General features: G+C 43.4%; 1 protein-coding gene across 2 annotated transcripts in view; it reads left to right on the top strand.

The window, feature by feature from the left end:
- Positions 1–207: 207 nt before the first annotated feature.
- The window catches only part of KIF3B (kinesin family member 3B), a 44,670-nt gene continuing 17,544 nt past the window's right edge, over positions 208–27,333 (top strand). The window contains exons 1-3 of one of the 2 annotated variants that reach the window (XM_084887882.1): positions 320–335; positions 3,233–3,340; positions 25,322–26,781. In XM_084887882.1, coding sequence (XP_084744008.1) covers positions 25,378–26,781 — 1,404 coding nt within the window. In that variant the 5' untranslated portion in view covers positions 320–335; positions 3,233–3,340; positions 25,322–25,377. Of the gene's footprint in view, positions 336–3,232; positions 3,341–25,321; positions 26,782–27,333 lie in introns of both variants that reach the window. The other variant, XM_084887881.1, reaches the window with a different exon arrangement.

Genomic DNA, 27,333 nt, shown 5'->3' on the forward strand with positions numbered 1-27,333 from the left:
ATGCCCTTGACCAGAATCGAACCTGGGACCTTTCAGTCCGCAGGCCGATGCTCTATCCACTGAGCCAAACCGGTCAGGTCGGGCACCTACCTCACTAGGCGCCAATACCCAGCCCCGCACCGCCCGGCCGGGCAGGCTCTCCCTGTCCGCCGGCCGGATACCAATAAAGTTATTGAAATTGACAGCGGTTGCTAAGGAAGTAGGTCGCGGAGCCGCGTTGCCAAGGAAGTGAGCGGCCGCCGTCTCTCCCCATCCGGGGCAGTGGGGAATGGCTGAGCCCGGGATTTGCCGCCTCCGCCGCCGCCGCCGCCGCCGCCCGCTCTCGGCCGCCGCAGGTGAGCGGGGAGGAGCCGGGAGGAGCCGCCGCCGCGGGCCGGGCGGGGCCGCCGCCGCCGGGACCTTCGCGGAGGCCGCGCTGCCGGCGCCGCCGCCGGCTCGGCACTCCCCGCGGGAGCATCCTCTGCCCTGCCTCCCGGGCATCCTCCGGCCGTTGGGTGGCCTCGCCCCTCCATCCATCCCTGGGCGGAGGTGTGGCCAGACCCCCAGATCCTGCAGCCAGCTGTTGGGGTCCGCTCCGGCGTTGGGCTGCGATGGGGACCCAGCGTCGCGGGGAGGCGGGGAAGCGAACTCCTGGGGTCCGCGCTCGGCGCTGCTCCCGCTCACCGTGTGACCTTGGACGAGTCCCCTTCCCCTCTGGCCTCAGTGGACCTGTTTGGCCAAGGGGGTCCCAACGCGTGCTGCTCAGAGGGACTAAGATGATGAGGCGTGCATGTTGAAAGTGCCCTAAACGAGGAGAGGGAGAATTCTTAAGGCGCCCTCACCTGCGGGCCAAGAATCCAGTTTGAAGTCTGAGTGTCTTTGAGCTTGAGACTGAATCTCCACTTAGTAATAATTGTGTGTAGCTTTGTCCTTTTCTTTCTCTGTAAAGTGGGTTAATGAACCACGGTGGGAATCCAGAGTACCTCAAGCACCCTGGCACCACAGTCAGTGCTCAAACCCTCTTATGAGGCATGTGAGATAGTTTGGGCAAGGCTGCCGGGAAATGACTTTGAGGCAGGGAGGATTTAGATCTGTGGAGTGCCAGCCATATGGATCTTCCTATCCCCAGTTTTACTTCTCCACTCGGTTCCCAGAAAGGGAGGTGGTGTGGACTTTGCAGGTAGCCCTGGCGGCCAAGATTTATGGGGCCTTACTTTCACCTTGGGTCTTGTTGACCCTTCAGAAGAAAAAGGGTATCTAACATCTTTTGGGAAGTGCTTAACATGTAATACCTGTTTACAAGTATATGATGAAGAAGCATTTTCAGGTACACCATCTCTTTTAATCTTCACATAGACTTTTCCAGGTAGGTGGTGATTTTTTTTTTTAAATATATATTTTATTGATTTTTCACAGAGAGGAAGAGAGAGGGATAGAGAGTTAGAAACATGGATGAGAGAGAATCATCGATCAGCTGCCTCTTGCACACCCCCTACTGGGGATGTGCCCGCAACTAAGGTACATTCCCTTAACCGGAATCGAACCCAGGACCTTTCAGTCCCCAGGCCGACGCTCTATCCACTGAGCCAAACCGGTCCTGGCAAGGTAGGTGGTGATTTTTATCTCCATTTCACAAATGAGGAAACTGAGGCACAGAAAAGGGAGTGACTTGCCTAAGAATCCCTTACCTATTGAGTGATGGAACAGGACGCCCAGGTAAATCCTCTATTTTCTCCCCCCTACCCTGATGTCTCTGATTTCTCAGTGGTAGCTGTTACCAAGCCACAAGGGTGTTCTTTTGTTACTCTCACTGCTGTGTCTGCCAGTGGCAAAGAAATCAGATCTTCCATAAAGCTTCTCTTAAACGGATACGCTCCAAAGTGTGAACCTCCAAATGAGCTGGAATGTTTAAAAGAGGGCTTCTCTGACCCCCAGGCCCCTCCTCTTTCATGAGAGGAGCAGGCTAGATGATCTCGGCAGGCCCTTTCAGGGCTGTTCTGCAATTCTGGTTGCATGCTTGTGGCGTAAAAGCATGGCATCAGGCTGCCTGGGCTTAATTCTTGGCTCTGCTGCTTCCAGGCTCTGTGCCACTGAGCAGTTTACTTCACCTCTCTGTGCTGCAGTTTCCTCATCTGTAAAACGGGAATAATAACAGTATGCTATTGTGAGGATATATTTGAGCCTAATACAGGCAAAATGCCTGGAAATTTTGGTAAACGTTAGCAATTGTTATGTAGGCTTAACATAGCTCCTGTATATTCTAATTGATTGGTGAATAAAGCAGTAGCTGTCACAATGTTATACAAATATCAGCATGATGACAGGGTTGTTCCAGGAACCTGCAATCTCATTGTGACCTGACTCCACCTGCTGGTATCTGGTGCCTCGGTTTCCCCACCTTAACCTTCCTGGGTTGCAAAGGAAGATGAGAGTTGTTGATAGGATGCCATCATGGGTTGGTAGCTTGACTAGCAGTTCAGTAAATGTTTATTTAATCCCTCTATGCCAACCAGAGTGGAGGATGTGGAGATCAGACACATCTTCCTATTCCTCGAGGACCTCAGAGCTTAATTTATAAATGACTAGTTAGGAAGCAAGGTGAGAAATGACAGTGGCCTTCCAGGGCAAGTGGAGATGGTGTGAGTCAGTGGTTTTCAACCTTCCTAATGCCGTGACCCTTTAATACAGTTCCTCATGTTGTGGTGACCCCCAATCATGAAATTATTTTCGTTGTTACTTCATAACTAATTTTGCTACTGTAATGAACCGTAATATAAATATCAGTGTTTTCCAATGGTCTTAGGCGACCCACAAGTTGAGAACCGCTAGCAGGGTGGCCTAAGACCATCAGAAAACAAATATTTACATTATGATTCATAACAGTAGCAAAATTACAGTTATGAAGTAGCAACAAAAATAATTCTATGGTTGGGGGTCACCACAACATGAGGAACTGTATTAAAGGGTTGCGGCATTAGGAAGGTTGAGAACCACTGGTGTAAGTGGATGGTTTTGGAGGTAGAACCAGCAGGAGGATGGTTGGGGGATGAGCTAAAGAAATCATGACTCCTGGGGTTTTGGCCTGAGCAATTAGGGAGGTGATGGTGGTGCCATCTGCCTCTAAAATGATGAAAGCACTGTTTGGTAAAGTGCCCTGTGAGGAAGAATTAGCGATGATTCACTCTGAACCCCTTGGAGGAGATGCATAAGATATAAACATCATATCTTTTAGTCTGTGGGGTGGAAATCCCAGATTTCATTGCAGGAGGACAGCCAGGTGCTTCTAACTGAAGGCTCCACCGTGGACGTCCATAAAGCCTTCGTTTGAAGGCCGGCTCTTCGCCAGCTTGTGGAGTGGCAGGTACGGGCTTTGCCTGGGTAGTGTCCATCTGTCTCGTGCTTTGGTGTTGCTGTGCTAACTCGAGATCTTGGCTGATAAAGGCTGGAAGGAGGCTGGCCAGGTCTGGGAGAGCGAATCACAAGTGAAGCTCACTGTTCCTGCCAGAGTGGTTCTTTCCTTGGCATCGAATGACATTTCTAAAGTTTCAGAGCTCTTGATTTGAGAATACCTTGAAAAGCTGTTGTGTTCTGCCAGAATTCCTAGAGGATTTTTGAATGAAGCAAGGGAATTCAAGCTTCCTTTTCATAAATGGTAATACTTGCATGTGTAAATTTAGGGGTTACAGTGTTGGAAATTCAACATTGTGAATGTTAAGACTAATAATCTTACCACCTCCACTTGTATAGTTTTGTTTGCAGTTTAGAATGCTCTTTTGTCTGCATTTTCATTTACTAATGTTCAGTCAGTTGAGACCATGCGGGATATGTATTATCCTCAGTTAACAGATGAAGCATTGAGATGCTGAGAGATTATATGTTTTTTTTGTGTGTGTGTTTTTTTAAAGGCACCATTATTGTTATTATTTTTTATTGATTTTTTACAGAGAGGAAGGGAGAGAGATAGAGAGCCAGTAACGTCGATGAGAGAGAAACATCGGCCAGCCGTCTCCTGCACATCCCCCACTGGGGATGTGCCCGCAGCCAACGTACATGCCCTTAACCGGAATCGAACCCGGGACCTTTCAGTCCACAGATCAATGCTCTACCACTGAGCCAAACCGGTGGTTTCGGCGAGATTATACGTTTTTATCAACAGTATTAAATACCTGCTAGGTGTTGGGTTAGGTAGATCCTTGCTGCTCAAAGTGTGTTCTGCATTAATGGCCTCAGAGAGCTTTTATTTTAAAAACTAGAGGCCCGGTGCACAGGTCCTGGCCTGTGAGGATTGGGCTGAAACTGGCTCTCTGACATCCCCTGAGAGGTCCTGGATTGTGAGAGGGCGCGGGCCAGGGGTTCCACCTGTGCACGATTGATCGGGGAGGGAGGAACCGCAGGAGGGCTCAGGGCATGTCTGACCAGTCTCGCCCAGTCCCTATTGGCTGGACCCCAGCAGCAAGCTAACCTACCAGTCAGAGCGTCTGCTCCCTGGTGGTCAGTGCACGTCATAGCAACTGATCCAAAGGTTGGACACAGCATATTAGGCTTTTATTATATAGGATAGGATATTTTTTAAAAGTTGACTTTATAAAGAGAAGATGGGAGGAGGAGAGATTTATAGAAACATCAATCAACTGTCTCCTACATGCCTCCTACTTGGGATCAAACCCTGACTGGAAATAGAACTGGTGACCTCTTGGTGCATGGGACGATGCTCAACCAACTGAGCCATACCAGCCGGGCCCCTGACTCTAAGCCTAGATTAATAAATCAGTCTGCATTTTACCAAGATCCGACCCTTCCGCTCCGAGTGTTTCCTGTGCACATTAAAGCTTGAGATGCACTCAACTGGTAGTAAGTAGCAAATCCAGTGATAATGACAATAAAAGTAGTAGGAATAGCTAACGTTTATTGAGCCAAGCACTGTTCTAAGCACTTTACATATGTTGTCTCACTTAGTCCTCACAGCAACCCTCTGGATCCTATTGTGATCCCCACTTTCCAGAAGAGGGAAGTAGAGGCACAATGAAGTCAAATAACTTCCCCAGACCTGCTGACCCCGAGCGCATTGCTCTTTCTGCCGCTCATTTGTTCACCTGTTTTTCATGTGGGCAGTTCATTCCTGATGTTTTGTTAAAGGCCTTTCTCTTCGGTACCTGGGTAATGAACTTTAAATGCTGGTGAAAAAGTGGCTTCAAAGAATGAAAAAACCAGGGGGAAAACCCTTGAGTTATTTCAGTGTAACTGTGGGTGTCAGTTACTTGACTGATAGGTAACAAACAGATACCAACTGTGTAAGATGGACTACCTCTCACACTTCTTAGCTTAGCGGTCTCACTCAGGGCAGAAACAGCTGAAGCAGGTAGGAACTGTGGGCTTGTCTTCTGAATCATTCAGTGCTAAACTGCTTTTTTTATTCTGGCGATAATATCTACATTGGGTGAGAAGAGGGTGGCTAAAGTCCTATACCACGCTCTGACTAATTGCAAAAGATTCAATTTTATAGTGCCTTGCTTTTTCCTCTCTGCCCTGTGGACTCCTTTATTTTCCTTTCAACATCTCCTTATCTCCCCAAAGTCTTAGAATTTCTTGATCAGGGCCTATGCCATCCAGGAAATTTTGGTTTGAAAAGGCAGTGGGATCTGGGTGGAAGCATGAATTCTAATAGCAATTCTGCCACTGGCTGTGTGACCTGGAGCCAGTAACTCAACCTCTCTGGTCCTGGTCTCTCTATATGTAAAATGAGGGCATGAGCCAGCCTTCCAGTGTCTTTCAGCCCTTCCTGAAGACAGCTTTGAATTGGGTGATACTGTCTTCTTCCTTGGTGGCTGCATGCTGGGCTTTCTCCAAGACCTTCAGGGGTGAGGGTTTCAGAGCATATTTCTTGGCAGTCCGAGATAATCTTATCAGCATCACACATCTGCACTGAAGCTGGGGATGTTAGAGTGTAAGGCTTCGTTCATCATGGTGACACAGTGTGTCTCCCCACTTTGTCACACTGATTGCAGACATTGAGCTCCTCGCACACAGGCAGAGCTATGTTTAGCATGCTGATTTATTTAAATGACAGTTTGCATTAGAAAGCACCAGTGATCCTTGTGGTAGGTGTGGTTTTATTTTTAAACTTGTTGGCAAGATATTTGCAGCACTTGCATTTTGTCATATTTGAACATAGTGTGTGAATGGAAGTGAGTCCAAGTGAAACAGAAATTGTAATAGGTTATTGGGAGTTGAGAGTTGACCATCTGTTACCTATTCTGGGATCTTTCATGTCACATTCAGCAGTGGTTTCAGGAAGAACTTGCACTGGGGCTTTTGTGGGTGACATAAACAGAAACTGAATGCTCAGAGCACAGGCTGCAGCAGCTCAGTGGATTGCAGTAATCATTACTTTATAGCACATTTCAGTAACCTAAGCAAAAACACCTAGCTAGTAAATCATAAAAGATTCCATTCCGGTAAGATAAAATATCAGCTCAAGTTAAGATAACCACATAGTTCTTAGAAATACTTAACTGGTTTTGCAAGATCTGCAATAATGAGTCAGATTCTAGCCTAAGAAATAGAAGGTGTTTCTCCCCCCTCCCCCCCCCTTATTTCTTCAATTGCCAGCATTAAAAAAAAAAAAGATTATTATTATATTTGTTGTGTTAATCCTCACCCAGGGATATTTTTTTCATTAATTTTTTAGAGAGACTAGAAAGGAGGAGGAGAGACACACAGAGAGAAACATCAATGTGAGAGAGACACATTAATTGGTTGCCTCCTGCACACGCTCTGATCTGTAGCCGGGGATAGAGCCTACGACCAAGGTATGTACCCCGGAAGGCTGAGCCTATATTGCCACATGAGATCAATAAAGTGCAAATAGCCATAAGTGACCGAAGTGACATTTTTAAAAAGTATATTTTTATTTATTTCAGAGAAAGGAAGGGAGAGGGAGAAAGAGAGAGAAACATCAATGATGAGAGAATCATTGATCGGCTGCCTCCTGCACGCCCCACACTGGGGATCGAGCCCACCACCCGACACAAGCCCTGACCAGAAATCAAACTGTGACCTCCTGGCTCATAGGTCCACACTCAACCACTGAGCCACATGGCTGGGCAAGAGCTATTGCCTTTTAAATTATTTTGGTTCTTCTGACTATGTTTGGAGAGAATATTTGTTTAGATCTAGCCTATTTTTTTTTTTAACACTTGCTAAGCTGGCTTTTTAGCCAAGAGAGATCAGGTCTCAATGTTAGGGAAATTACAGCGTCGAGATAGGGTTTAGTGACTGTGTTGTGTGTCCTTATATTTATTTTTTCAGTTACCTTCTACTTGCACTGTGATACTGATTTCCCATTCATGGTAGGGATATAAAGTTACTTTTAAAAAATAAATTTGTATTAAAAGAAAGTAGCTTTCAAGGAAATAATAGTACAGGTGGTGCCCATATATGGCAAACTGTGAAGAGACAGCCCGATGACTGACGTTTAGGACATGCTGGTGTAGAAAAAAGCCGTGAACTTTGGAGCCAGTTAGGTCTGGTTTCTGCTTACTTTGCCGCTTATTAACTCGGTGTGCCTTGCTACTTCCCCCTCCACGTCCGGGTTTTCCCTCCCGTAAACTGAGCCAGGACAGAAGCACCTCCTGTGGGCCGGGCGCTGCAATGCTGTCCCCCTCTGATCCTCACACTGCTCCGAGGTGCGGGCGGTGGTGCTCCCACTTCACAGCGGAGGAAACGGGCCCCGAGGGTGGGCTTGCATGGAGCCCTAGAACTAGGAATGGTAGGCCTGGGCTTCATTCCCAGGTGTGTCTGAATCTCTTTTTGTTATTCCAGGTCACCTCCCTCTTTTATTTATTTAAAAAATATATATATTTTATTGATTTTTTTACAGAGAGGAAGGGAGAGGGATAGAGAGCTAGAAACAACGACCAGCTGCCTCCTGCACACCCCCTACTGGGGATGTCCACTCAACCAATGTACATGCCCTTGACCAGAATCGAACCTGGGACCCTTCAGTCCCCAGACCAACGCTCTATCCACTGAGCCAAACCAGTTTCGGCCCACCTCCCTCTTTTAAATACAGATTTTGCTTAGGCTCTCTACTGAGGTGAGTAGCAGTCTGAAATGAAAAGTCATTTGCCTAAGTGGTGTGGCTTGGTGGTTGAGCATCGACCTATGAACCAGCGTGACATGCCTGGGTTTTGGGCTCAATTCCCAATAAGGGACATGCAGGAAGCAGCCAATCAATGATTCTCTTTTACCCTTTGTTTCTATATCTCCCTCTCCCTTCCTCTCTGAAATCAATAAAAATATATTATTTTAAAATGAAAAGTCATTATACACACCCATGTTCACTATAGCATAATTTACAGTAGCCCAGAGATGGAAGCAGCCCAAATGTTTATGGGCAGATGAATGGATAAAGAAAATGGTATTTTGCCGAAACCGGTTTGGCTCAGGGGATAGAGCGTCGGTCTGCGGACTGAAAGGTCCCGGGTTTGATTCCGGTCAAGGGCATGTACATTGGTTGCGGGCATCCCCAGTAGGGGATGTGCAAGAGGCAGCTGGTCGATGTTTCTTTCTCATCGACGTTTCTAGCTCTCTATCCCTCTCTCCTCCTCTCTGTAAAAAATCAATAAAATATATTTTTTTAAAAAGAAAAAGAAAAAAGAAAATGGTATTTACTAGTTTCCAGTCAATGGCACGTCGTACCTTGGTTGCAGGTTTGATCCTGAGCCCTGGTTGGAGCATGTATAGGGAGGCAATAATTGATGTGTCTCTCTCATGTTGATATCTCTCTTCCTCCCCCTTCCTCCTTATCCTCCTCTTACTCTCTCTTAAAATCAATGGAAAAATAGCCTCGGGTAAGGATTTTAAAAAGCATATTACCATAGTCATTAAAATATTATTTTTTAAAAGTTCTAGATTTCTATTATACAACAATGTTGATATAGTTAACAATACTGAATTGTATACTTAAAAATGATTAAGAGGGTACATTTTATATTATGTGGGTTTCTAACTACAATTAAAAATTTTAAAAGTTAACAGAAAAAAGAGAAGCCATTGGCCAGGACAACTTTTTATTATGGAAAATCTGAAGCATACATAAAAGTAGAATAGTAGTATGAACCATGGACCCATTACCCTGCTCCAGCAGTTATCAACCTCCCAACAACCCCACCCTTCTCCTGATTATGTTATATTATATTATATTTTCACTTTATCTGAAAATTCTATTGCCTGGATCTTAAAGTAAGAATATTTTTTAAAAAATACAACTTCACATCCAAAAAGGTAACAATAATTCCTTAACACCTTCTAAAATCCAGTGTTCAGATTTCCTTGATTGTCTCATACGTTTTTTAACAATTGGTTTGTTTGAACCAAGATCCAAAAAGCGTCCCAATCTAGGGTCAGATGTTGTATTTGATTGATTAAGCCTTTTAATCAGAATGTGTATATATATATATATATATATATATATATATATATATATATATATATGTTAATATGTTTTTATTGATTTCAGAGAGAGAAAGGGAGAGAGAGAGAAAAACATCAATAATAAGTTTTATTTTTTTTAAATCCTCACCTGAGGATGCTTTTCCATTGATTTTTTTAGAGACAATGGAAGAAAGAGGAAAGAGAGAAATATCAGTGTGAAAGAAACACATTGATTGGTTGCCTCCTGTACGTGCCCTGACCAGGGCCCACGCTAGGGAGGAGCCTGCAACTGAAGTATGTCCTCTCGACCAGAATTGAACCCAGGATCCTTTGGCCTGCAGGCCCATCCTCTATCCACTGAGTCAAACTGGCTAGGGCAATGATGAGAATTATTGATTGGTTGCCTCTTGCAACGTCCCCTATTGGGGATTAAGCCTGCAACCTAGGGATGTGCCCTGACTGGGAATGGAACCAGTGAACTCCTGGTGCATGCTCAACTACTGAGCCACACCGGCCAGGCAATCAGATTGTATATTTTTGTTGTTGTTAATACTTATCCTGAGAATATTTTCCCATTGATTTTTAGAGAAAGTGGAAGGGAGGGAGAGAGACAGACAGAGAGAGAAACTGATGTGAGAGAGACACATCGATTGATTGCCTCCCACACCCACCCTGACCAGGGCCAGGGGTCGACCCTGCAACCGAGATATGTGCTCTTAATCTTGGCCAGAATCTAACCCAGGACTTTTCAGTCTGCAGGCCATCGCTCCACCCACTGAGCCAAACCGGCGAGGGCCAGTGTGTATATTTTTAGCAGAGAAACAGCTTCATTTCTTTCCTGGATTAGTACATGGAATGAGAAGTTCCCGGCAGGAAGGCTTTTCCAGCTTCGTACCCTCATGGTGGTCAGAGCATGAGCTGTGTGTGTCAGGGCTCCGTGGACAGGGGTGCACTGTCAGTGAAAGCATGAGCGGTACAGCCCGGGGGAAAGGCAAGATGGTGCCCTTTGTGAAAAAGGAACTTGTAAGTATTTAAATGTCTAGGAATGGGTCCTACTAATTACTTCCACTGGTAGCTAAAGGTGTAAGTTTAAAATATTCACTGCAGCATTGTTTGCAGTAGTAAAAAAACTAGAAACCATCAGAAGGTCCCTTAGTAGGAGACTAATCAAATATATTATAAGACAACCATACTATGGCATCTGGGCAGCTGTTTTAAAGGGGAGTGGCTTGTCTCCAAGATCTATCAAGTGAGATAGAGAATGGTGCTGTCGTGACAGGTTTGCCCAGTGGATAGAGCATTAGTCCTCAGACTGCAGGGTCCTGGGTTTAGTTCCAGTCAAGGGCACATACCTTGGTTGCAGGCTTGATTCGGCTCTGGTTGGGACACATGCAGGAGGCAAGATATTTCTCTTTTGGTGTCTCTCCCCCTCCCTTCCACTCTCTCTCTCTCTCTCTCTCTCTCTCTCTCTCTCTCTCTCTCAAAAAACAAACAACAACAAAAAAAACTGAAGGAACAATACAGATATATTAATGCTTGCTTATGCAATGACTTTCTCCCAGGGATAATGGGAATATTTACTTACTTGTTCACTGTATACTCACACATACAGCTAGAATTGTTTTTATTATTTTAATTATGCATACTGTATATTGATGCACAGTGCATATATGCATATGTGTGTGTTTTAATGTTTTTATTGATTTTAGAGAAAGAGGAAGGGAGAGAGGGAGAGGGAGACGGAAACATCGATGGGAGAGCAAAACATCGATAGGCTGCCTCCTGCATGCCCCCGTCTGAGGATCAAACCTGCAGCCCCGCCATGTGCCCTGACAATAATCAAACGGGCAACCTCCTGGTGCATGGGACGGTGCTCAGCCAACTGGGACACACTAGCCAGGGCACATATATGCTTTAAAATAAGTGTATATGTGGGTTTTATTAAGACAAACCTGCTTTTGAATCCTCACTGTTCCACTTAATTGCTGCGTGACCTTGGCTAAATTAATTTCTCTTAGCCTCCCATGCTTATTTTTAAAATAGGGCTAATACCTATTCCTCATTAGGTGATTTGAGGATTAGAAGAGGAAAACACATTAAGCTCTTGATATACTGTGAGTTGTGACTATTGAATACAACAAAACCCCAGGCTCACATTGATTGTGAATGAGAATTGTTCTCTAGACTTGAATATATTTTTTATGGATGTATTCTGTGAATGTTTCACAATTGGATACAAAAAAAGGATTCTTTCCCTCTTTTTCCTCTTTGATAAATGCTTTCTTTGTTTGCCTTTTTCAGTCATCAATGTGAATTCAGGGCAGGCATTTATTTGTTCATGTTTCTTGTCTGTGACCTTCTAGGGTTCTTTCCAGATAAGTATCCCAAGACACGCAAGCTGAAATCAAGCTGTTAGACATTATCCCCAAAGAAAAAAAATGGCTTTAGTGCCATCTCCCCACTTGATATTAAAAAACAAAATACAGGCACTTCTTAGCACGGCCAGAGAAAACCAAAAAATCACTTGCAAGTTCACTTCCAGAGATTAATATTGCTTGCATTTCCTGAGTTTTGTTACACATTTTGTGCTAACTAAGCATTTAACATTTATTAGCTTACTTATTCCTTAGAATGATTCTTTAATGTAGGTGTTTTCAGCCCCATTTTATAGAAGAGGTTATGATTTAAGTAACTTTCTCAAAATTTTATAGCTAAGTGGCAGAGCAGAAATTAAAACCCTGACCTGTTGGACACCAAAGCTCCTGCTTTCACGCTGACTTCACACTGTCTCCCCACATCCTTCTCTGCACTTGCTCATGTATCCATGTAAGCAAATCTCACCATGGTAACTCTTCTGTGGTTTTTTTGTTCTTTGTTTTTTTCACTCAACAAGATGTCATGAACATCTTCCCATATGTAAATACCTAGATGCATGTTGCTATCATTTTTGTTGGTTTTAATCCTCACCTAAGGATATTTCCCATTGATTATTACAGTGGAAGGGAGGGGGGGCCACATTGATGTGAGACAGGCACATTGATTGGTTGCCTTCCTCATGTGCCCCAAACTAAGGCCAGTGATCAAGCCTGCAACCGAGGTACATGCCCTTGACTGGAATTGAACCTGGGACCCTTTAGTCCCGTGGCTGATGTTCTATCCATTGAGCTAGGGCTGCTATTCTTTTTTTTTTTTTTTCTTTTAATTTTTCTTTTTTAAAATATATTTTATTGATTTTTACAGAGAGGAAGAGAGAAAGATAGAGAGTAAGAAACATCGATGAGAGAGAGACATCGATCAGCTGCCTCCTGCATACCCCTCACTGGGGATGTGCCCCCAACCAAGGCACATGCCCTTGACTGGAATCGAACCCGGGACCCTTCTGTCCGCAGGCTGACGCTCTATCCACTGAGCTAAACCGGTTTCGGCAGGGGTTGCTATTCTTAATAAATTCATAATTTTCCATTGTAGAGATATGTCATAATCTAACTCACATGTGTCAAACACAAGGCCCGCGGGCCAAATCCAGCCCGCCAGGCCTTGCAATGTGGCCCACACTGCGCTGTCATCACTGCACTCCGCTGTCAGTTTATGACATTGTCAGTTTATGACTGTTCAGTAAACCATTCAGCCCGCGATTTAGGCTGGATTTTAGATTTTGGCCCCTTCTCTGATTGAGTTCGACACCCCTAATCTAACTGGTCTTTTAATAATGAGTATTTAAGTGGTGAGAGATGGTGCTGTGATAAACATAAACATGTACATACATTTTGCACATTGTCAGTTATTTAATGATGTTCTTAAAATAATTCCAAGAAATGGAGTTGCTTTTTCAAGGGAGTATTACATTTCCAGTATTATACTTTACAGATAATTTGTGCCAGTTTGAGATGCTGTGGCTCTTATATGTATAAGGGACAGTTTTAAATTTCTAGACAGTTCACACAACTGTTTGGCTTATAAAAAAAGATGACTTTATGTTTATAAACAGTGCCTGTAATAACAACAGAATATATTTTTTTAGTCTGTTTTAAAAATATATATATATATATATTTTTTATTAATTTCACAGAGGAAGCAGGAGAGAGAGAAAAACATCAATGATGAGAGAGAATCGTTGATTGGTTGCTTTCTGTCCACCCTATTGAGGATTGAGCCTTCAACCCAGCATGTGCCCAGACCAGGAATAAAACCGTGACTGCCTGGCTCATAGGCCGCCACTCAACTACTGGGCCACACCGCCCCGGTTAGCCTGTTATTTTGACATCATTGCTCTGAGCATCTTTTCAGGCTGAGGCTACCTGACATGCTACCCTGTTTCCCCGAAAATAAGACAGTGTCTTATATTAATTTTTGCTCCCAAAGATGCGCTAGGTCTTATTTTTAGGGGATGTCTTATTTTTCCATGAAGAAGAATACGGTACACATTTATTGTTAAATGAAAATAAAGGAAATTTATTACCTGTATACGGTATGGTAGTTGTCAACACAAACCCGACAAACTGTGAATCCTACAGTATCAAGAATTTACTCATTTATTCAATGACAATCATGTCATCATCTTCTGGAACATCATCATAACAATCCAATTCCTGTATTACCTGGTGAATTTCTTGTGACTCCATTTCTTTCAGAATAAGTGGACCAAATCTCTCATGTTTAGCCTAAGGGGCCTTATTTTCGGGGGATGCCTTATAGTTCACTCAGAAGGAAACCTGTAAGTAGGTCTTATTTTTGGAGGATGTCTTATTTTCGGGGAAACACGGTATATTAATGTCAGAAAGTTAAAGATTGCATTGCTGTAGGCCTCATTGGAGCTCTTTTATGAAGCTTCACCACAAAGTTTTGCTTTTGGGACCCTTTCTTCATCGGTTATATTCATGGTGGTAAAAATGGATAGATGAAAAGAGGAAAATGACACCCCCCCCAATATATTCTATTGATTTTTTACAGAAAGGAAGGGAGAGGGATAGAGTGTCAGAAGCATCAATGAGAGAGAAACATTGATCAGCTGCCTCCTGCACACCCCCTACTGGGGATGTGCCTGCAACCAAGGTACATGCTCTTGATTGGAATCAAACCTGGGACCCTTGAATCCACAGGCTAACGCTTTATCTACTTAGCCAAATCGATTAGGACAGGAAAATGACTTTTAACACCTAGATATCTATCTATCTATCTATCTATCTATCTATCTATCTATCTATCATTCATCTATCTATCATCTATCTATCTATCTATCTATCTATCTATCTATCTATCTATCTATCTATCTATGGCTAATATGCTAAGTGTCTGACCATCAGACCAGTCGCTATGATGTGCACTGACCACCAGGGGGCAGACACTCAATGCAGGAGCTGCTGAGCTGCAGTGACTTGGCAGTGGTGGTTCTCGGGTAACACACCCTGAAACCAGAGAGAAGGGAGCCCGATTCCTCGCGAGGCTGTGCGATGATTCCACCTTAGGCTGTGGGTTATGTTGTTGCTGGGCACTGTCGGCCTGAATCTGGTTAACTGCACACTTGTGTTTGTGTTCCACTCCCTGTATGACAGCAATTTTGCAGAGTGCCCTCTTGCACTCCAGGACCCCTCGAGGAATGTCAGAAATCCGGTTTTGGCCGATCTGCACAGACCAGGCTGAGGGACCCGCTCACTCCACAGACCCTGGGGAGGGACTGATGGAGGTTGGCTGCAGGGTGTGTCCAGCCCATCTCACCCAGTCCTGCCCCTCTGGCCACCTTCTAATTAATTTCCTTTCAATCCGTGCACTGGGTCACTAGTTAGTTTATAATTTCACAAAACTTCCATCACTTTCTTCTAATTTTATTTTACTGACTAGGTAATATATTCATGATTCAAAATTCAAGAAGGTGCAAAGAGTATACAATGAAAAGTCTCTTCCACTTTTGACCCTCAGCCACCCAGCCCTTCTCCCTACAGGCCACCATTGCTGTTATCTGGCTCTTGTGCATCCCTCCAGATAGATGCATTTCTTGCACATATGGAACTATTCCCTCAACACAAATCTTAAATCCTCTTGAAGTTCTACAGGGCAGTGATGTTATTTTTTAACTAGAGATGAATAATCTTGTTTTGAAAATTGTGATAATTCCCATTGTGATAACTGGCCATCTTGGGACCCAGGGAGCCAGAGTTGACTTGTCATGGTGTGGTTCATGGGTTGCAAACAAGGAGTCCTGATGCTTCAAAGCAAATAGCAGCCGTTCTGAAAGAGAGCAGCGTGGCTGGTGATGAGGTGGATGGAGACTAGAAGCAGCTGTTTTCCCTAGGAGAAACCTGCGAGGGCGTTGTTGGGACTGGGCGTTGCTTTTCTCTCCTTGCCCCAGTGTTGCAGTGTTTTTTGATTGCCCAGGTGATCTATGGCGTGGGCTGCCTTTCAGACACTCCGAGTCCTTAAACGCCAAGCCGGGGAGTTGGCAGGCGGTTGCCTGGCCTGATCTTAGAGGACATTGCATGGGAACGCATTGATTAAAGATGCATGAGTGTGCACTCTGTGTGCCCACAGATGGCTCCTTCTGGCAGGGTTGTTTCTGGTGAACTGCCAGGCCTTTATTCTTTCCCGTTTGATGACGCCACATGCTCATTAAAGAATATTTAGAAAATACAGAAATGTTGAAGAGCAGGGGAAATCACCTGTAGATCCATCATCCAGAGTGGACTACTATTGATGTTTTGATGTCTTATTTTTATTTTATATAGACATATTATTGATTTCAAAGAGGAAGGGAAAGGGAGAGAGAGATAGAAACATCAATGATAAGAGATAATCATTAATCGGCAGCTTCCTGCACACCCCTCACTAGGGATCGAGCCTGCAGCCCAGGCATGTGCCCTTGAACCGGACTCTTCAGTGGAGGGTTTGTTCTGTTTTTTAGAGAGAGGAAGCCAGGAATGGGGAGAGGGAGAGAGAGAAACATCGATGTGAGAGAGAAATATTGATTGGTTGCCTCCCACGAACACCCTGATGGATCCGACTCTCAACCTGGGTATGTGCCCTTGTCAGGAATTGAACCTGCCTCCTTTTTGTGTATGGGATGATATTCTAAGCAACTGAGCCACACAAGCAGTTTTTTTGTCTTGTTTTTTAATGTAAGACATGGTTGTATGGCTCAGTTGGTTGGAGCATTTTCCCATACACCAAAAAGTTGAGGGTTTGATTCCTGGTTAGGGCTCATACCCAGGTTCCATCCTGGTTGGGGTACATAGGTTTAAGAACCATTGATGTTTCTCTCACATGGATGTTTCTCTCTCTCTTTTCCTTCACCCCTCCCTTTCTATCTTTAAAAACTAATTAAAACATATCCTTGGGTGAGGATTAAAAAAAACAAAACAAAACTAAAATGGGTGGGATTTTGTTTTAGAAAATTTATTCTTTAAAAAAATATTTTTTTATTGATTTCATAGAGAAGCATCAATGATGAGAGAGAATTATTGATCAGCTGCCTTCTGCAAGCCCCCTCCTGGGGATTGAGCCCACAACCCAAACATGTACCCTGATGGGAAACTGAACCCTGACCTCTTGGTTTATGGATTGATGCTCAACCACTGAGCCACACCAGCCTGGCAATTTTGAACATTCAGAGAATAAATAGGAAACAACTGGAATTGACCGTTAACATTTTCTTTTATTTACTTGCAGCCTCATTTCCCTTTTTTATTCTCTTGGAAGAAAAATGATAAGTTATTATTTATAAGATGGAAATATTCTTGCCATTTATAATTCCATTCTCTACACTTCATCCTGTCCAATATAATAAATCATTATATATCCTTCTATTCCATTTTTTTAAAACTTATATGGACATGAACACAGTAGTGTTTTATGTTTTTCTTTTTTGGTTATTGTCTTATGTTTTTAATCATAATTAATTCTCTACGAGAGGCCCAGTGTATTAGTGCATGGGTGGGGTCCCTTGGGGATCGGCCTGAAACCCGCAGTCCAACACCAACCTGCAGCTCCTACTTGCCGCTCCCACTCATCCCAACCCCACTGTGCCTGCTGCCCATACCAGTACAGAAGTGTGAGCCCTTGACTGGCACCCTCCCTAGGGGAGTGGCCTGTGGGATCAGGCCGAAACTGGCTCTCCGACATCCCCCATGGGGCCCCAGATTGCGAGAGGGCACAGGCCAAGCCGAAGGACCCAATCAGTGCAAAATCAGGTTGGAGAGGGACGTGGGAGGGCTCCAGGGCGTGTCCAGCCCATCTCACTCATTGGACTCCAGCAGCAAGCTAACTTACTGGTCAGAGCGTCTGTCCCCTGGCAGTCAGTGCATGTCATAACAAGCAGTTGAGCAGCCTTAGTATATCATTAGCATAGTATGCTTTGATTGGTTGAACAGTCGACCAGATGACTGGACACTTAGCATAGTAGGCTTTTATTATATAGGATAGCTTGCTTCTTTTACTCAACTTGTTTATTTATCCACTAGAAGCCTGGTGCAAAAATTTGTGCACATTGAAAGGAAATTAATTAGAAGAAATATTTTAATATCACTATTTGCCCTTTCTCTATAATAGAAGTGTTAACCAAATTCATGAGTAACAATGATAGATCAAAACACACACATGATTGGCACCATCAAGAGCTTTATATGTATTTCGCATGTGTGAATCAACTTGGCCTTTTATAGATATAGAATAAACTTGTTTAATTAGACCTGCTTTCTGAATTAACTAAACTTTTTCCAGCCCAGTGAAGCACCCCAACTTCTCTTTCAGGTAATTGTTAGCAACACAGCAGTAAATATCAACACTAAGCAGATTATTATTGTAGATCACACAGGGAAAACAAAGGGTAAGATATTTAACTGCAGCAGTATTTGCTATATTCTGCGCAGTGAGAAAACGTGAAGTCATTTTCAAGGTCCATCATTTCTTACTTATTTTCAGTTGGGTCAACTGCTCACCTGCCTGCCTGCCTGCCTGCCTGATTGCCCCTAACTGCTTCTGCCTGCCAGCCTGATCACCCCCTAACTGCTCCCCTGCCGACCCAATCGCCCCCAACTGCTCTCCCCTGTAGGCCTGGTTGCCCCCAACTGCTCTCTCCTGCAGGCCTAATCCCCCCCAACTGCCCTCCCCTGCTGGCCTGATTGCCCACAACTGCCCTCCCCTGCCGGCCATCTTGTGGTGGCCATCTTGTGACCACATGGGGGCAGCCATCTTGTACAAGGGCATGACAGTCAATTTGCATATTACCTCTTTATTATATATAGGATGTAAATATATATAGGGTATGGCAAAAGTAGATTTATAGTTGTTCAAATGAAAAATAGTACAATAATTAATAATTTAAGAATTATCACCCCTAGCTGGTTTGCTCAGTGGATAGAGTGTCGGCCTGCAGATGAAGGGTCCTGTGTTCGATTCCAGTCAAGGTCATATGCCCAGGTTGGTTACAGGCTCAATCCCCAGTAGGGGTGTGCAGGAGGCAGCCAATCAATGATTCTCTCTTATCATTGATGTTTCTATCTCTCCCTCTCCTTTCCTCTCTAAAATCAATAAAAATATATATTTTTAAAAAAAAGAAAGAAAAAAATAAACAGTGTTTTGCATACTCACTATTGTAAACCTACTTTTGCCCCACCTGCCATCACTAATTCAGTGTTGGCAGACTTTCTGTAAAAGATCAGGTAGTAAGTATTTTAGGTTTTGGGGCCATACTGTCTCTGCTGCGCAGTTATTCTATTTTATAGCTAATGCAGCCATAGATAATATATAAGTAAAGGGTTATAGCTATGTTACAGTAGAACTTTCTTTACATAACAGGATGTGGGCCAGATTTGGCCTGTGGGCTGTAGTTTACTGACCCCTGCTCTTAATTTATTTCTTTTAACTACTGAATAGTATTCTGTCTGTATTTGAATATACAATGTTTTGTTTTTTTGATTCCCCTATAATGGATGCTTAGGTTGCTTCCCTTTTTCTACTATTTTAGGAGTGCTTCAGAAAGCATCCTTAACGCGCCTTTGCAAAGGATTTCCATCAAGATAAACACAGCTGTAAAAGTGGAATTGCTAAAGGTTTTTTCTTTTCTCTATTTTAGTTAGAGGTGGGCCAAATAAAATACTTCAGGTAAAATGTGACCAGTTTTTAACCTCTAACCTAGAATATCTATAGGAAGCCATTAGTTTTGAGATATCAATCCACACCTAGTTCTAGGATTTGAGGTAAGACTCCACGAGAGAGGCTATGAATCTGAACAGAATAGAGTTGGAGAACGGTCTGGGAGAATGTGGCTTCCCTGAGAAATGTGTAACTGATTTCCTCTGAGGACCAAAGAGATGAAGTTAGCAATTTTTCACGTGCAGGAGCCATTTAAAACAGTACTTGTTCACATCAGATTGACAAGTTCTAGCAGAAAAAGTATTTAGGATGAAGGTGATGAGCTGCTGACCTGTGATTCTGTCTTTCCTGGCAATTCTGTGAGTTCCTTTAAAGATTTATCACTGTAATTAGAGTGGCTAGAAGAAGAATAAGGAAGGTAATAAAGTAAAGAAAGAGTATCAGGGCATTCTTCCAAGAAAAGCCTCTTCTTTGAGGTGGATCCAGAGCAAGATTTTAAGCCCTAGTGACAGGAAATTAAATTAGTCCATCTTCCTGAAATAATACATCAATAAAACATGACTAGTTGAGCTGAGCTCAGTGAGCTCAGAAAAGAAATGGTGTTCTGTGTTCTGAGTTGAGATTTAATTAAGGGGACTGGGGCTTTGGGAATTCCTTCTTTTTAAGAGATTTTTAAGATTATTGTAGGTCATTAACATGCCTTTGTTTCTTATTGTTTTGGAGAGCTCAAAAAATATATGAAGCAGCTGAACATCAGTCACCCTGCTACAGGCTTTTTTTTTTTTTTAAGTCTTGGGGGATACATTGTTTTTTAAAATATATTTTATTGATTTTTTTTTTTTTACAGAGAGGAAGGAAGAGGGATAGAGAGTTAGAAACATCGATCAGCTGCCTCCTGCACACCCCCCACTGGAGAGGTACCTGCAACCAAGGTACATGCCCTTGACCGGAATCGAACCTTGGACCTTTCAGTCCACTTGCCGACGCTCTATCCCCTGAGCCAAACCGGTTTCGGCGAGGATACATTGTTGTTGTTTTTTTAATATATATTTTATTGATTTTTCACAGAGAAGAAGAGAAAGGGATAGAGAGTTAGAAACATCGATGAGAGAGAGTCATCGATCAGCTGTCTCTTGCACACCTCCCTACTGGGGATGTGCCCGCAACCAATGTACATGCCCTTGATCGGAATCGAACCCGGGACCTTTCAGTCTGCAGGCCGACGCTCTATCCACTGAGCCAAACCGGTTTTGGCGAGGATACATTGTTTTGATAGGTAAAAGCTGGACAGCCCTGCCTCTTCAGAGGTATATAATGCAGAAGAACGGGTCATCTTCATTGACCCATTGCCCATCTACCCCGTTACTTTTCTCTTACTCCTTCAAGTGTGGATTCTGTCTAACTGTCCCACGCACTGCAGAAGAGACCTCCCGAAAAGAGGCTTAAGGGTTTGAGATTGGCACTAGACATTTTGTTAAAATGGAGGGAGAGACAGGCAAGGGATCAGCCACAGCAGTAATCTGGGGGCCATCCCCAGGAAAAGAAAAGGAGGTGCAGTAAACAGTCTGGCCATTCTAACATCTGGTTCCTTCTCATCTGGCAAAATTTTAATAGCATCTAGAACAGGGGTCCTCAAACTTTTTAAAGTGGGGGCCAGATCACGGTCCCTCAGAGAGCTGGAGGGCCGGACTATATGAACTACTAATTCCTACTGTAACACCTCGGCTGCGCTCACTGCCCAAAAAACCTGGCGGGCCGGATCAGACTCCTCTGCGGGCCGCATGTGGCCCGTGGGCCGTAGTTTGAAGACCCCTGATAGAAGATGATGAATGAAAGGGCTGCCTTTTACATAGTTTTCTTTCTTTTTTTTGTAATATTTTTCAATGTGCTTTATTTTCTTTTTTCTAATCCTTTATTGTTGAAAGTATTACATATGTTTCCCTCTCCCCACCCCCCACCCTGCCCCAGGCCTTACCACCCTATTGCCTGTGTCCATGGGTTATGCATATTTGAATACAAGGTTTTTGGTTGGTTACCTTTTGCCCACCCATCCTCCCCTGTTTCTCTCCAAGATTCTGCACCCTGTTCCATGCTTCTATGTCTCTGGATCCACTCCATTCATCAGTTTATTTTGTTAATTAGATTCCACTTATGAGTGAGATCATGTGATACGTGTCTTTCTCTGACTGGCTTATTTCATTTAGCATGATACTCTCCAGGTCCCTCCATCTGTCTCAAACTGTAAGAGATTCTTCTTTTTTACTGCTGCATAGTATTCCGTGGTATAAATGTACCACGGCTTTTTTATCCACCCATCTACTTGGCACTTGTGCCGTTTCCAGGCCTTAGCTATGGTAAATGTTCTGCTGTGACATAGTTTTCTTTAAACGGCTTGAGATTTGTTCTGTTGGGGTGGCTCAGTTGATGCGTACTGCCCTGTGCACCAAAATGTTGCTGGTTCGCTTTTTGGTCAGGGCACTTACCTGGTTGTGGGTTTGATCTCCGGTTGGGGCACGTACAGAAGGCAGCCAATCATTGATGTTTCCCTCCCCCCCTCCTTCCCCTCATGTCCTGGGGTGAGGATTAAAACAAGGGGGTGGCTTGCCTTGGCTGGTGTGCTGGTGGTTAGAGTGTTATGTCTGCCTATGCGCCAAAGGGTCGAGGGTTTGATTCCCAGTCAAGGGCACATACCTTGGTTGCAGGTTGTATCCCGGGCCCTAGTCAGGACACGTGCGGGAGGCAGCCAATTGATATGTCTCTCTCTCTTTCTTTCCTTCCCTTCCACTCTCTGTAAAAACAAAAACAAAACAAAAAACCAACAGAAAAATTATTCTCTGGTGAGGATTAACAAAAAAACAAAAAATTGGCTTGAGATTTACTTCTAATTGAACATTGGTTAGATATTTGGATCTCAGTTTAATCTAATTTATTTTTTTTTAGGATGATGGTTCCCAAAGGAAGAATAGAAAATGTTAGTCTAGCCAAAACCGTTTTGGCTCAGTGGATAGAGCGTCGGCCTGCGGACTGAAAGGTCCCGGGTTCGATTCCAGTCAAGGGCTCGTACCTTGGTTGTGGGCACATCCCAATAGGGGTGTGCGGGAGACAGCTGATCGATGTTTCTCTCTCATCGATGTTTCTAGCTCTCTATCCCTCTCCCTTCCTCTCTGTTAAAAAAATCAATAAAATATATTTTTTTAAAAAGAAAGAAAATGTTAGTCTAATGATGTTTAATACCTAACATTAGTGCTGACTTGTAATCTCTGGAATGACCCTTTGACGGGTCTTTTGGATGAATCTGTATTAATTATTTTTTAACCCAGCTTTATGTTAGTTCACAAAACATTTCTGTCAAAGTGCCTGTTAGTCTCACAATTATTATTATTATTTTTTTTTTAGAGAGAGAGACAGAGAGAGAAATATTGAAGTAAGAGAGACACGTCAACTGGTTGCCTTTGCACATGCCCAGGGACTGAGCCTGCAACCAAGGTGCATGCCCTTAACCTGAATTGAACCGGGACCCTTCAGTCCACAGGGCGATGCTCTATCCACTGAGTCAAACGGGCGAGGGCAGTCTCACAATCATTTAAAGGAAGGACAGTGGTTCCTGTTGTGTAGATTTTACAGCAAAGGGGTTCAGAGAGGGTCAGAAGTCTTTGGTTAGCCCTGACCCATTTGGCTCAGTGGATAAAGTGTCGGCCTGTGGAATGAAGGGGCCCAGGTTCGATTCCGGTCAAGGGCATGTACCTTGGTTGCGGGTACATCCGCAGTAGGTGGTGTGCAGGAGGCAGCTCATCGATGTTTCTAACTCTCTATCCCTCTCCCTTCCTCTCTGTAAAAAATCAATAAAATATGTTAAAAAAAAAATTGAAGTCTTCGGTTCTTCATGCTAGACAACATAATTTTATTACATGTAGCAACTAGAAGAAGTATGGGAATAACTTTTTATGTTTTCATATGCTTAGCAGCAGAATAGGTTTTTGGTTTGTTGTTTTTTGTTAATCTTCACCTGAGGATATTTTTCCATTGATTTTTAGAGAGAGTGGAAGGGAGGGGGAGAGTCAGAGAAACATAGATGTGAGAGAGAGACATTTATTGGTTGCCTCATGCATTGGGCCCCCAACCAGGTCCGGTGATCGACCCTGCAACCAAGGTACATGCCTTTGACCAGAATCGAACCCGGGACCCTTCAGACCACAGGCCAGTGCTCTATCCATTGAGCCAAACCAGCTAGGGCAGAATTATTATTTTTTTAGTGAAAGACCATTGGGAGACATTGACATTCTATATTTATTAAACTTCAGCATCTATGCTTAGAGTGGCCCGTCACTGCTTCACATTCTCCAGCCCCTTAGTTGGCAGAGAATAGGTCATTCTCACAAATAAAAAGTATATTGTTTTCACTGCTCTCAGTATCTAATGTGTATGTCCTGTGATCCAGGAATTGCACTTCTAGAAATTTATCCTTGCAGGTATACTTTCCCACACATGAAAGGATGTGGTCCTAGGTTTTTCATAGTAAAAATCAGATACAGCTTAAGTGCTAGGGTAGTGGTTAAATAAATTATGATGTTTCCATATAGTGGGATGTGTAGCTGCTTTCATAAAGAATGAGACAGCTCTATATTTCCTGAAGGAACAAACTCCAAGATACATGGTTTAATGAGAAAAAGAAGATGCAGGATACTGTGTTTTACTGTGTATAACATACTATGCTTGTGTACAAAGGGAGAGGGTAAGTATATATTAACACCTACTTGCTTGTTATACATTAGCTAGTTCAGGAAGATTAAAATTTAATAACACTTGCCTTGTGGGAAGGGAATTAGGTTGTTGGAGAACAGGTGGCATAGAGGGAACTGTCACCAAAGGGCCTTTTGAATCAAGAACTATGTGAGTTACCTATTTTAAAAAATATATTTTATTAATTTCAGAGAGGGAAAGAGAGAAACATCAATGATGAGAGAGTATCATTGCTTGACTGCCTCCTGCATGCCCCCTTTTGGGGATGGAGCCCACAACTCAGGCATGTGCCCTTGTCTGGAATTGAACTCAGGACCTTTCAGACCATAGGCCAACGCTTTACCCACTGAGCCAAACGGGCTAGGCCTCAGCTACTTTTTTCACTTAACATATCTTGGTTTAGGACTACATTTAGGTCAGCACATTTCTTTGTAGTAACTACATAGGATTCCACTACATATGTGAAATATATTTAATTTATTTAATCAGCCCCCTCTTGATGGGAATTGAGGTTGTTCAATCTATTGCTGCCATAACAGCTATCCTTGTATCTGTAAGATAAATTCTTAGAAGTACAGCTGCTAGATCAAAAGTATGTACATTTAAAATTTTGATAGATAGTTCCAAATTACTCTATGCAGAGGTTTTTATTTTTAATTTCTTTATCGATTAAGGTATATTTGTCCTCGCTATGCAGAGGTTTTAGTAGTTCAATAGGATATAAGATTACTTAGGTTTTTAAAAGGTTTCCAGCTGCCTCAACCTGTAACATAAGCTAAAACATTGGTTGAAGGGAGGGCAAGCCAGTTAACACTATTGGTAGACTAGAGTTTTTATTTTTTCCACTGAAGCTGGTTAAGGTCCTGTGGAAAATATACAGTGTAGTAACGTTATTAAATGTAGCTGTCTGCGTTTGTTGGTTTACTTTTAGTATAGAAAAAGTAAATAAAAAAATGTTTTAAGTAAAAGAAATGCAGCTGTCAGAGGGTTAGCAAGATGAAAGTGACTTGGGTGTGTCAGTTGCTGTTGGGCAGCCTTCAATGACAACTGTCCTGTCCTTACTTACTTTTGCTTTTTTTTCTAGGACCTTAGCATCCTGAGACATCATAGCCTTCAGGGTTGACCTGGTCAGAGTTCATCATGTCCAAGTTAAAAAGCTCCGAGTCAGTCAGGGTGGTGGTTCGCTGTCGGCCCATGAATGGCAAGGAAAAGGCCGCCTCATATGACAAGGTGGTAGATGTGGACGTGAAGCTGGGGCAGGTGTCTGTGAAGAACCCCAGAGGCGTGGCTCATGAAATGCCCAAGACCTTCACCTTTGATGCAGTGTATGACTCGAATGCCAAGCAGTTTGAACTCTATGATGAGACGTTCCGACCGCTTGTGGATTCTGTTCTGCAGGGTTTCAATGGGACGATTTTTGCCTATGGACAAACAGGGACTGGGAAAACCTACACAATGGAAGGAGTCCGTGGTGACCCTGAAAAAAGAGGGGTCATCCCTAACTCATTTGATCACATCTTCACCCATATCTCTCGATCTCAAAATCAACAGTACCTGGTCAGGGCTTCTTACTTAGAGATCTACCAGGAGGAGATCCGAGATTTGCTCTCCAAGGATCAGACCAAAAGGCTTGAGCTCAAAGAGAGGCCTGACACTGGAGTGTATGTGAAAGACCTGTCTTCCTTTGTCACCAAGAGCGTGAAGGAAATAGAGCACGTGATGAATGTGGGGAACCAGAACCGTTCTGTCGGTGCTACTAACATGAATGAGCACAGTTCGCGTTCTCATGCAATTTTTGTCATCACCATCGAGTGCAGTGAGGTGGGCCTTGATGGAGAAAACCACATCCGTGTAGGGAAACTGAACCTGGTAGATCTTGCTGGCAGTGAACGGCAAGCCAAGACCGGTGCACAAGGGGAAAGACTGAAGGAAGCGACCAAGATCAACCTGTCCCTTTCAGCCTTGGGCAATGTCATCTCTGCCCTGGTGGATGGCAAAAGCACTCACATTCCATATCGGGACTCAAAGCTTACCAGGCTCCTCCAAGATTCTCTTGGTGGCAACGCTAAAACTGTGATGGTGGCCAACGTGGGGCCTGCCTCTTACAATGTAGAAGAAACTCTGACCACTCTGAGATATGCCAACCGTGCCAAAAACATTAAGAACAAGCCAAGGGTCAACGAGGACCCTAAGGATGCCCTCCTTCGAGAATTCCAGGAAGAGATTGCTCGGCTCAAGGCCCAGCTAGAGAAACGGTCCATTGGCAGGAAAAAGAGGCGAGAGAAGCGGAGGGAAGGTGGCAGCAGCAGTGGGGGTGGGGAAGACGAGGAGGATGAGGGAGAAGAGGGTGAGGAAGAAGGGGATGATAAGGATGATTATTGGCGGGAACAGCAAGAAAAACTGGAGATTGAGAAGCGGGCCATTGTCGAGGACCACAGCTTGGTTGCAGAGGAGAAGATGAAGCTGCTGAAAGAGAAGGAGAAGAAGATGGAGGACCTGAGGCGGGAGAAGGATGCTGCTGAGATGCTGGGCGCCAAAATCAAGGTAATGGACTCCTCTTGGGCCTTTGTTCTCCTTCAAATCTTTTTTTGTTTTTATAAAAAAAAAAATGACATGAGGGATGATGTTTCTTTTGGTTTTTCATTCCTTGTAGCTCCATGATATCCAGTGCCCAATAAACATTTGTCAACTTGTATTGAATGAGGAAGAATAATTTTTAAAATTTTAAAAATTTAAATATTGAATTCATAGTAAGAATAATTATTACATATGTGCAAGGTATAAAAAGCAGCATTAAAACTAACACCCATATTATCCTCCATCCACCTAGTATAAGAGATAGAACAACAGCTTTATCTTTATAAATTCTTTGTGTCTTTCCCCACCCACCAGGTAATCATCTTGGATTTGTTGGTTAATTTCCTTTATAGTTTCCCATATATGTATATGTCTCTAAATAAAAGATAGTTTTAGTTTCACATCGTTTTTGACTTTCATATAAATGGATTCTCACTGCTGCAATTTGCTTTTATTCACTTAACGTTATGATAGTGAGATTTATCCACATTGATGCCTGTAGCTGTGATCCATTCATTC

Source organism: Pipistrellus hanaki (assembly GCF_964339955.1).
Source record: "Pipistrellus hanaki genome assembly, chromosome: 6".
Taxonomy (NCBI): domain Eukaryota; kingdom Metazoa; phylum Chordata; class Mammalia; order Chiroptera; family Vespertilionidae; genus Pipistrellus; species Pipistrellus hanaki.